The sequence below is a fragment of the Nomia melanderi genome, chromosome 3 (genome assembly GCF_051020985.1).
Source record: "Nomia melanderi isolate GNS246 chromosome 3, iyNomMela1, whole genome shotgun sequence".
Taxonomy (NCBI): domain Eukaryota; kingdom Metazoa; phylum Arthropoda; class Insecta; order Hymenoptera; family Halictidae; genus Nomia; species Nomia melanderi.
Genome location: NC_135001.1, coordinates 12,918,468 through 12,930,927, shown reverse-complemented (window position 1 = coordinate 12,930,927; position 12,460 = coordinate 12,918,468). Strand labels below are relative to the sequence as shown.

The 12,460-nt window shown below is 32.9% G+C and overlaps 1 protein-coding gene across 21 annotated transcripts in view; it reads right to left on the bottom strand.

Moving 5' to 3' along the window:
• LOC116428110 (uncharacterized) overlaps positions 1-12,460 on the bottom strand; it is a 134,480-nt gene that overhangs the window by 60,794 nt on the left and 61,226 nt on the right. For 19 of the 21 annotated variants that reach the window (XR_012998201.1, XR_012998202.1, XM_031979288.2 and 16 more), the window contains one exon: positions 10,936-10,974. The exons of the other annotated variants lie outside the window; for them this stretch is intronic. Coding sequence is in view for 17 of the 19 variants with exons in the window: in XM_031979288.2 (XP_031835148.2) it covers positions 10,936-10,974 (39 nt within the window). In the remaining 2 variants the exon portion in view is untranslated. The remainder of the gene's footprint in view (positions 1-10,935; positions 10,975-12,460) is intronic. 21 annotated transcript variants of the gene reach the window in all.

Here is a 12,460-nt window from a genome sequence, read left to right as displayed (position 1 = left end):
TTAAGAAAAATGAATACTAATTACATTTTGGCTTTTTACTTCCACGTTTACTGCCAGAAACCTATGGATGATTCTAAGTTTTTGATTAGAGACTGTATCTATCTACAATTAAATAATAATGAATTAAATAATATTAAATAATATTAAATGAAAATTAAAATTAAATAATATTAAAATGAATAACGTTTTAATTTTCTGAAATGCGCTTCATTTCACGAAGAAAATCTGGGTTACCCTGTACATATTGTGCTTCTATTCGAATGTTCACATGATCATCAGTTCTAGTAGAACCTATTTGTTAACTATGTTTATCTGATTTAGATTCATTATTTCCTTGGCACGGTACGTAGTCGTAGCTGTGCATCGAGCAGCATCCGACTGCGAATTAGGTCAAACATTATATAAAATATTCGATGTACGTCGGCCCACTTTCTTCTACGGACAATGACAGACTATGTGCATTATGATAATAAAAGCGGAGGAAGAAAAAAATTTTAATTCGCTACAATCATCTTGACACTAATTAAACTCAAAATTTTTATGCTGACAATGCTTTACAATTAATTCATTTTAAAAGATGAATATTTAAACATATTTGGTTCATAAATTCAAAAGATCTAATTCGGTACCGACAGTTTCAAATGCTCTCCACTTTTAATATCTAAATTAATTCCTCGATAAAAAACAAGAAATAATTCATGCTATTAATGGTAATCCTAATGCAACTCAGAACTATTAAAATAAATATCAAACAAACTTGTAAATATATATTTTCCTTCGCGTTTCTATAATTTCTTCCTATTGAATACAATTATTGTTGTACTTTAAACGTCCAAAAGCTTTTACCAGAAAATAATTGATTTCTAGGGCATCCTGTTTTTCATTATAAAAATTTATGTTTGCATAAATACTCACAGTTGGCTAATAATTCATAAAGTGCACGATATTACGGCTCATTTCCAATGAAGGAGATGCTTTGCACAATTCTTCTGGGAACATTTTTCATGTCACATTTCTCACTTAGGATCCAGAATTGTAAACAGAGAATGTCAAAAGCATTCTCACGAAATGGAAAGAATATTTTTCAAGCATATTTTTACCATTTTCATTTCATTCTGCTTCCATTCATATTAATTTAAACTTCTTTGCCATTTTTCTCCTTCAAACAAAAGAGGCAACAAGATAAAGGGTTTGTCTATCTTGACAACTAAAAAAAAATGGAATTTTTTTCCTGTATCTTTTATAGGCCTTAAAATGTTTCTCGGGACGACATTTTCCGTATTGGCAGACGTGTCTCGTAAATCAATATTATCCGGTTTATTTAAAACTTAACAAACTTCTTCAACAGATACTCGTTTATCACTCGATCTAGAATTAATTAATGTACTCATATCTGCATTTTATTGCAAAAATCTAAACTTTTTACAGGTGTCTCTATTTATTTTTCAAAAAGAACCAAATAATAATTACGAAAAATAAAAGAAATAGTACTTGTACTTCCTATCTGCATGGTTACAGCATACAACAATTTTAGTGAAATTTGTTCTTTTAATATCTTTGCAAAAAATTTTATAACAAGAAGATCAAGGCCTCCCTCCGCCATATGTTCATTATAAATACTAGAATTAGGAAATTCCACAAGTAAGACTCAAGGATTTAAAGATTTATTAAACTGTACATTTAAAATATTCAGTAAAAACTGTAAGAGAAAAAATGTCAAAATTTAAAACGGTAATCGGAAAATTAATAGATTTAAAAGCCTTACTAAAAGTAATGATGTAATCGACTTGTAAACCCTTGTCCATTAATAAGTTTCTTATCCAAGACAAATAATTTATTGAAATGCATTTTTAAAAATCTTAATTTCTTATTTAATGAGACGTATCTTCAATTTTCTTGGAAAAACAGCTGAAGCTCAATAGTGATTCAAACGTAATTAAAATGTTCGAGCATGTTTCCTAAAAGAATTTTACCTCAAAAAGAATCAAAAACTCTCAATTCTCCAATCAACGATGGCAGTCCATGCGTTCATTACTTTTTTGGGATATTCATACTATATGTTCCATGATAAAAATTCGTGGAAAAGTTGTTCACTCTGGTTTTACCAGCTGCACGGAACGAGCCGGAACAAGGTTTAATATTTGCCATCGGTGACGCTAGTTTACGAGTTCTTTAATGATTCCATATGAAGCTAAATTTCAATGTAACTTTTCCGATAAATTTCAATTTCGGTGATCACATTTGCCCCTTCCTTTTTTCTACCTATTTAACAGGGCCAATATTTTGTCGGAACATACTCGGCTGTATGTTCATTGCGTTCCACACAATTGCGTTACAGTGAAGTTGGTGCATGGAACGACCCGTGATATTTCTTACCGGCCATTTTGTCGCGAGAAACTTTATTCTCGATTATCATTTAAAATTTCACTTCAATGTTCAATCTTGTATAACATGTGTTTAGGAAATGTATTTTAATGAAACACATAACTGTAATAAATTTTAACTTTATATTTGAATAAAAATTCGAAATATAATCATTCAAATTCGATTACTTCGAAATGAACTGTTGAAAAACAGTTTGCTATATGAAGTATTTTCAACATTCTCGTTGCCTTTTTCATACTTCACCATTCATATAACCAATAATATCGTTCATGTTCCTTGTAATTTCAATTTTTATAGATAATTAATATACAAAATTAAAAAATATTCATCTTCCTCTCAGTGCTATATAATTTCTAATAGAAATAACCACGCAAACCGTTACGAAAATCAATTTTATTACATATTTCCAATCATTCTTACATATGAAATCATCGTCTTCATTACTGTGCCGACTGTCACGGAACACCTTGTGCAATTCAGTACCATTAATAATACATTCCAACGTCACCGAAGGAATAAACATGGAAGGAAAAAATCGCGTTTTTTCATTAGTTTTCGCGTTTCAGCGACATTTTGCCGCGTGTACATCTACATATTTTCAGAAATAATTGGAACGGAATGTGTCAGCGTACACAAATTCTCCGGTTGATGAAAATACACCAATGAAAAGTTCAGATTCCGTCGTCCGCGTGTCCGATTCGACTAACGTCATATATGATACACGGTTCACATGTACACTTCGCCTCTCAAATCTGTAGCATCGATCGTCAAGATAAAAGTGCATAGGGGCAAGGGGAGACTTCCAGTCGCGGCGCTTGGACCGGTAGTCATGGCAACAGTGACGCCTCAATTTCGGCACGCTTTTTTATTGGCCTAGTCGCGCAACAAAGAAGACAAGCGAAACGGAATGCGATGAAATGAGATGCACGAACTTTGGCGTCGGATTTCGTTTCGACGCGGCGGGATCTTTTTGTGTTTACCGAATTCCGGGGACAGGGAGGCTCGACTACTGTGTTTCCTGGGACTGAGGTGAAGCGTGCGTCCGAGGCCCCTTGCTCCTGTGTACTTTTAGCTTGAAGGTCGCCGCTGTGGACGTGAGAGCTGCACTGTAGTATGTCTTCGAATGCAATAATTGAAATAAATATGTTGCGATAAAAATACTGTATATCACCATCATAATCGTTATTGTTGTTGTTGTTGTCGTTATTATTAGTATCATCATTATTATAATTAGTATTATTATTTGTTTTTTACTCTGTTGCCTTATAATAACATTTGAAACTCGTGGTGAAGATTTCAAATAAGATATAACATATAATCAAAATTTTACGTTCAATTTTATAGAATATAAAAGGTACATCATTTCAAACTTCATGGCAGAACAGATTTTTGAATATCTATAAATTTTCAGTATTCTATTTTGAAAATATAAAACTATAAAAAATGTATATACTTATGTTCATTATCACTACTGACATGTTTATACTCACTACTTACAATTAGAAACAAAAAATATTGATTATAACAATTGTTTGATCATGTAAACATATTTTAAAAAGGTATAGAAGAAAATAATAAAAATAATGTTGCCAATTATTCAAAAAAAAAAGAAACTAGAATAATTCTGTTTATAACATGAAAATATATACATATTTGTATTTGAACTTTTAGAAATATAGAATACTATAATGAAAACCGTTTCGTGTTTTTCGTACAATTCGATGAAATATGTGTATATGTTTCTGATAATAAATCGTAATTTGTAATATGGCCTCAATGACGCGGGCATATTGTAGCACTTCCTGTCCTGATATTAAAAGCTTCTTCATGTTTCATTTGGAAAACATTAATATTATGACCTATATACATATTACAACATAAAAGCATTATACATCGTAAATATGTAAACACATAAATTCAATAAACAATCGTTAATATTTGAAAAATTGATTAAATGCAGCTGTTAACAAAAATTTAATTAAATTTTATTATTTATTATTGTCCATTTTATTCTAAATCAATTGGAAGATCCAGAAGAATTATTTTTCCCTTTTATTATTTCAAAAAACATAACTCATAATAAAATGAAAGTACAAACTATTTTTATTCTTATATTTCGTTTACCTTCCCAACATCTATAAAAGTTGTTCAATCTTATATCCGTAGAAAACAAAAAATGACATGGAAAACTTTCTGTAGTAAACAAAGCATTAAGAGCAACCTGTAAATGTACATTAATAACTGGTGTTAATAATCAGTTTTACTGTATTATAAGCTAAATGTGAATTTTCTGTAAGAAATGTGATGTATCTTTAACTTTCCTATTTTGTAAAAATGAAATTCATGATGGTCTACATTCTCAAAAACAGTTGTTTAATCATAAATCCAATCCTATTTATACTTTATAATTTCTGTTGATGAAAATAATAAGTAACCATACTACGAAATTTCTCTTTCCGATTTCTGTAAATAAATTTCCATTTATTTTATACTTGAATTACCTAACGTGCCTAATGGATAAGGCTGTCTTGCTCATAGATTGATCGGATTCAAACTTTTTGTCCGCGATATCCAACGCTCGTCAGTGTTCCAGGCTGGACGTTTAGCCTTTAACGTACTAACCGTGCATTAATGCAAAAGTTAAAGAGATAATGGGCTAGTCGCGGTCGTCAGTGTCTTTGAATGCGAACGATATTACATTAGTGGTTTGATTGTGCTGGAACAATGCATGGCATTTGACCTATCTGCGGACCGTCTCTAAAGCTGCACGTAACAAGGCCAGAATCAAAGTTTTCGCTGTAGCTTGAAGTCAATCGATTTATGTTATCCATTATCACAGCCGAATGCTCGTGTATATCGCGACCGACTAGATTCGGTTTATCTCGCTGATCGAGGGCTACATTGTTCCTCGAGCTTTTGTAACGCGAGTACACACGTTTAATTCCGAGTTACTCCCTAACGCACCTTAATAAATGAAACTGTCGAAAAGAGGAACGCTACTGAATCGTTTACATTTGATAGAATCAATAAATTGAGGATGTTTAACGGACATTTACCGTACAGCTTGTTCTATCGTTCTTAAAACAGTTGATAGTGGTTCATTTAGATCTTGGGGATTAGAGATTCAAAAGTATACAATTAGGATACATATTTGCGTAACTGCATCAAACAGAATCGACCCAAACATTTATCAAATAATGTTTATGAAATTCAGTATGAGTCAAATTGACTGCTTCCGTAAATCTAGTGTTAAGAAGATTTCCGTTCGTGTACCAATTTCAAGAAAGTAGCATTAACCTTTAAGTACCTATAGAAGTCCGAAGATTACCGATTAATGTTAAATATTCTCGTTTGTAGCAACCAATAAAACAATTTATCGTATTTATTTGGTTTTACTTATTTAAATAGTATTTCTACAGAACAATAGTATTAACTACATAGTGAAAATTTCTATGGTTTCAAAATTCACGATATTTTATATAGAGGTTTACGAGACCGCACGTTCATACCTAAAGGTTAACCACTTCTCCTATAACATCGAGTTAGACTCGAGCTGAAAATTTTCGACCTAATTCGACAAATTTAAATATTATCCATTTATTTTTCATATAAATGAAATGTTACTTATATACTGTCAATCTTTAACCCTTAGTGTAAACGTAGTCAGAGAATAAGCATGGAATTCTTTTAATTTCCTACTAAATTATTAACGATAAATTGGTTTATCAAACAGAATTGTGAAAGAAATCATAGGACAAGGGGTTAAAAAGGTGCTCCCGATTATTGAATCGGGGAAATCAATTTGTGTACTATTTATAAACCAGTTTGATTCTACAATTTATGATCTGTGAAAAATCAGTTCCGAACCATTTGGAATCGATTGCACGAAAATTAATGCTGTCAAAAGCGTTCAACCGTTACCGAGCCTGAGGCAGTGGAGAGTCTGAGCAGCAGCTAAGTACTTACGTGCTGTTGAAAGTAGAGTTTATTATTGGGAGTATATTGCTCCTGGTGTATAACAAGTATTCGATCGAGGAAATCAAGTGCCTGTCATAATAATTATTCACTTATTAAACGTGAGACATGTTCTGAAAATAGTACAAGCAAATACAATGATGTCGTCGTGTATATTTAATTGTAAATATAGAATGTGAATATTGAACATCAATACAAGATTACATTTAATCATCTGCAAGTCTTAAAAAAATTTGTACACAATCTTTATGATCATTTTCTTCATCTACAATGTACTCAATGTTTAAATACGTTTTTATAAGAGCAGTGTTCTTTAAAAGGTCCCTTAGACTTTTGAGATGTATTCAGTGTAACAGACAATCTCGCGCAGAGCTTATCTTTTTGTTCGTCCTATAAATAATTGTAACTGGTTTCATTCTTCATTGAATTTCACGAAGTTCAATTACAAATTCGAATAAACGCACAACATCTTCCTCTTGCTTCTATAACCTCGAATATAACGACGGAATCGTAACAAAACATTGTACGCTGTATTATTATAATTCTTTTCAAATTATTTTCATGATTATTACTATCAGTTACCGTTTCATCTCTGATGAGTTGCTTCCAGTTTAAATACAGATGAAGCCAATGAAGCGTTTCGTTTGCAATTGATGCGAATGCGTTCAAAATAGACGCGGTAATTTTCTTCTCACTTCTAGTAGCCGAGCAATCTATTCACCGGAAGACGATACTTTGCGGGTGAGACATTCGTATTCGGCTGCTCGCTGTCTTCGTCGGACCTTCGTAGCTCCAGTAAAGAGTAGGTGAATCGGTCCAAGTTCCGCAAATTCATTTCAATCTCGCCGAACAAAATTATCACCTTCGGGAAATCGTACACGAACGCGCGACAGATCGATGCGTCTGATCAACGATCATCTTTTCTACTTGCAATGGCAATAAACATCGTTTCCGAAGATCGACGCTCCTGGAAACGAAAATTTGCATCGAAAAGTTTGCGCGTTACGTCATCTGAAAGAGCAACAACCTTCTTTTCTCAACTATTTATACGCCTCGCTTCTCCCCGTTGAATTATTTTTATACAGTGTCCTCGCGTGAAGCGAATTTATGCATTTACTCGAGGGTGCGCGGATGGTACGATTCAACCAACACTTTCAGCTGGAGTTTCTCGGTTTCTTCGCGGAGAAACGGTCCGATATTATACAGGGTGTTCTGTAAGTGGTAATACAATCGAGTGGACGATTTATTCGCGTTAATTTCTCCTGTTAACGTGAACTTCATAGACAATTATTCTATTGTTGCAAAATTCATATACGATCGTTTAAAAAATTATTTTCTGAGGACGGCCTTTTCTTCTGTTCATATTATAATATCAAATTTATAATAATAATAATTAAAAAAAAAAATTACAATAATAACAATATTAGAATCAAAATACTCTTAACTTTCTTCAAAGCACTTCGAAATCGTTAGTTTTACTACACATATCGCGATGCAAACCTTCCAATGCATCGTAAGCCTACTTTTCAAACATGTTGCAGCACCGTGCACCAAGATTTGACGATTCGGGGGGGCCTTCTTGAGAAGATCAAGATCAGATGGTAGAGAAGCTCGCGCGTAACTACGCGATCTCCTCATCGATAACCGGCGCGATTTACACGAAATTCATTTAACACTGAGTGATCGACGTTAATAACTGGTCGACGACCAGTTACGCGTGTGTGTAACATCATCCGGACTGGAAGCAATTAAATCATTCACGGCGACAGTCGGATCGCGCGGGGATTTACGTTTCGTCGACCTGTTATATGGCACCCGTTATGCAATTAGGTGCTCGAATAACCGTGAAACGTTTAACGGGCCTAAACGAGAGCCGCAGCTGCACGCTAAGAGACAGACGTGAATATTTTCGTGGCTGCCGGAACGCGACACTGAACATCTTCCACATCGGAGACACGTTGCATTAATTTTTCGATGGATCGACGCCAATGCGCCTCGCTCCGTTGCCGCGCGCGTGTATACACTCTGCTTCAGAATAGTTCAGATAGATTTTAAATGTCTCAATTCATGTGAAAAAAGATTTAGCTGTGTATGCATAAGCCATTTAATATGAACCCTCTTCTTAAGTTTAGCGTACTAAGTACATCGATAAAAATATATCCACATATTCTGAAAGATCCTGTATACGTGGGCACACATTTTTCTCTCCTAATACGAACATCGCGAGAACGGCAGCTGCGATGCGCCGGAACGAAGCACAACTAGAAATCGAGGTTGCAGTGGGAACTCACTAGAAAAGACGGGACCGAATATATGGCATGCGGAAACGCGTTTTTCGAAAAAGATCGTGAAACGATGAGAAGAGAGGAGACGAAATTCAAAAAATAGATTGGAAAACGTTGAGAAATTTATTGTAATTTTTTAGCGAAACATTGAATTTCTGTTGCGACCACCCGTGATTCGCTGTTTTTAAAAAACACGTCTATTTTCGATTGTCAGCGAATCTAGGAAACTTCTTTAAGGGAAATAACGGTTTGAAATCGCGGGAAATGGTAATTATCTATTACACTTTTTTACGGTGTTATTATTCGATACAAATTTTCCATTTTCTGTTATGTTAATAGAATATCGTGTACGGTAAGTGTGAGAATAATGGCTGTATCATATCAGAAATTAAAAGATCAAATGAATTTTGATTGTTAATAATTCTTCTCAAATTTTGAAAAATGAAAAAGTGACGATATATTGAAGAGAAAAAGTGGGTTATTTTAAAAAAACCCTCAGTTCTTTTTATTATAGTAAAAGTATTCGAATTAAAAATGGCTCTATTAATGTATGAGAACTTTTATTGGGAATTCAGATGTAAAATATGAAGTCAATTAATAATAATTTACTTCGTAAATTCTTCGATTTTCAAATATTAATGTAAACAAATATGTAAGAAATGAAGTTTTAAAAGTTTTCAGGTGATTGTGCCATTCGGCTAATAAAATTAGGCATATAAGTGTAACAAAAACGTGTTCTCATAGGCTAGTGGTATCTGCATGCAAAATTTTTAAATTTTATATCATGCCTTTTCGAAAAAAAGTTGAGATGAATCTCTGTTCCAACATTACGATAGAAATAATAAAAGGGAAAAACTTTACGGTACTTTAAAATACTTAACATATTTCACTTAAAGTATTTACAAGCATTTTATCTTTATAAGATTTCCTTCAATTGAAATACAAATCAATTTCTAATTAAAATGTATGCAGTAAAATATAAATTGTAAAAGAGAAAACAGTTCCTGGTGCCATTTCACACAAGTCTGTTCTATAAATCGATGAAATAACTTTTACTGGAATTTAACAAGCTCTTAAGAGGTTAAAGGATAAGAGAAAGCCCACTAACCCAATTAATAGAGATGGGATGAAGTGTATTGTAAGTGGGATTGAACCTGATTGGATAGCTTCAAACGTAATTTGAATATTTTGGAAGTGGAAAGTAATACTCTCAAGTAGAGTTGAATATAAACGAAATAGGTTTGTATTATACAAGTATATACTTTGTTTATTATAGAATTTATTCAGTACCTTCAGAAATATTTTAAGAAATGTGAGCAGTACTTTGAAATCTAATCTTGTTTAAATCATAAGGAAACGATGGGTTCGAATGAAATTGCGGTTTATTGTGTATATTTACCACATTTTGTACTCAAAATTATAATAATGAAGAAAACTGGATTCAATACAGTGCATCATTCACATAGATATATTTAACGTGGAAAAGAAGAGGAAGAAAAAAGTTAACATAATACAAGTTGTAAAAAGTAGAAGATATTAGGTAACACTTTTTCAACTCGTCTGTGTTGAGTTTTTTTCACATTTTTTACCGTAATTTCAGGACACTCCAATTTTTACGCAGTTAACTATTAACGTACGATTATTTATTAATTTTGACGTGTTTCTTGCATCTTTTTTTTTAACATCTTTATATTTGTGTTCCATATTAGTCACAGTTGTTCCGCCCAACGCAGTAAGAAATATACGATAGCGATTACTTTAATTTAATTTGCTGCTACGTTAATTTCCCTCCAGCTCGTATCATTAAACACGCATAAGCTTCGAGTTAATGTTTGATGGATCATGAATACTCTCTAGATCACGGCAATTTCATATCATTCACCATCAGAATTGCGTGAAATATTGCAGTCAGTTTTGCCCATAAAATATCGTACATTTTAATTCAGAGATAAAGGAATTCAGTTCTATTTTAATCCTGTCGTCCGTAATTACAATGGTTTTAATGAACTTTTCAGTGTCTCATTAAATTTCCAATTACACATTACAATTGAAAAATATATTTGAAATGTTTGTGAGACAGAACATACGAAGGGGATTCGAAGGGAAATTTAAAAGAAAAAGTGCTGGCAATATGGAAATCGGACAATCGTGTAAGTATTGCGAGGATATTTGTTAGATGTACAATTGTGCAAACACCGTAAATTAAGCTACATAAAAATTTAAAAGAGTAGTTAATAAAGAGAACGAAGAAACATTAATTTTTTAAAAAATAAAATCATTTCTAACATACCAATATGTCTGAGACATGTTGTGCGACAAAAGGGATATCCTGAAAAATATTAATTCTTAATTAAAAATGCTTATTCTAATTATATAAATATTATTTATTTATGAGATATATGAGTGCGTTCAAAATATACCTATCATGTATTTTTCTCGTTTGTTTTCTATTATTCAAATCTTCGTGACGAGTCCGAGAATATCGTGTCAGACTCATCACAAAGATTTCAAATAGAATGTAACAAATAAGGGTCTCATTTAATTCTTTCAAATTCAAATAAATCTTTTATTATATTTTTAAATCGAGAGACGACTCTTAGTCTAAAATTATAAAGTCTTATATATAACCTTAAGCTTTGTACAATGCATCAATTTATATAATATAGAAATAAAATAGTTTTGTTTTCTAATTTACGTACGCTTTCTCGTTGGTTAGTTTCAAACGATGTCGTCTACAACTCGTAGAAAAATATTGAATATTTCTAGTGAAAAACTTTCGAGTGCGAAAGATTAAATATTATTTTTCTATTATCAATTTATAGCGCCTTAGAGTAATTAATTAATTACCACGAGTTACTGCATACGAGTTTGAATTTCTTCTTTTTTCTACCGAATTGTAAACAAGGAAGTCTATCGATCGCAGTTGTGAAATGACTAACATTGTAAGTAATAACTAAAATACAACTTGTATGACAGTTAGACAATGCCTCGCTACGACTGCAATGCTTCTATACGAATTTGTAATAAACATTATGAAACATCCGACGTTAATATGCCACTTACAATGTACTCGTAAACGTTACGGAACCTGTGTTGCGCGTTACCGTTAACATACGCGACACGAGTCTTGTCGATGTAATTACGATTCCATTCACCTGCGAGAGTGAACGCTGTTTGGCAGGGAATCTCGCCGCTCGTGTAACTTTTATGCGATAAATCAAAAATTCGCGGTGACCAGCACGCGTCAACCGTTGCAACATCGGCGGACACGAATATTTTCGTCAACGCACAGTGTCGCGACTAGAGGGAAATTAGACGGATAAAACTCATGTCTTCATTTCTGAAAAGTAAATACACATCGTTTGTGTGGGCCAAGCCTGTCTAGGCCAGGATCGGAAAAATAAGCGACATTTTGTTATAACTTTTCAACCCCAGAAGGTATCGAGGTGAAATTTTCATTGAAATTCATGAAACAATTATTATTTTGTAATGATAATCATTGCAATATATTTTATGTTCTTTAAATAATTTTTGTATTAATTGTTTAAACAATATTATCTGAAGTAGATAATAAGAAACTCACGTTTTCTTTCCCGAATCCAGAGGAAAACCAAAGTTGTATAGGTTCTGTTTTATTAAGTCAAACGTAGGCGAGTCCGAGTTGGAAAAACGTGCTAGAGGTTTTAATTTGATGTTGACGATTGCGTGGTTAGGATAATTCTGCATTTCTTCTCCGTTGATTGGATTTAGGTAAACTCGACAAAGAGAGAATTTGCTAGTAGAGAGGGGGAAACATTTGGGCCTTAATAATTCAC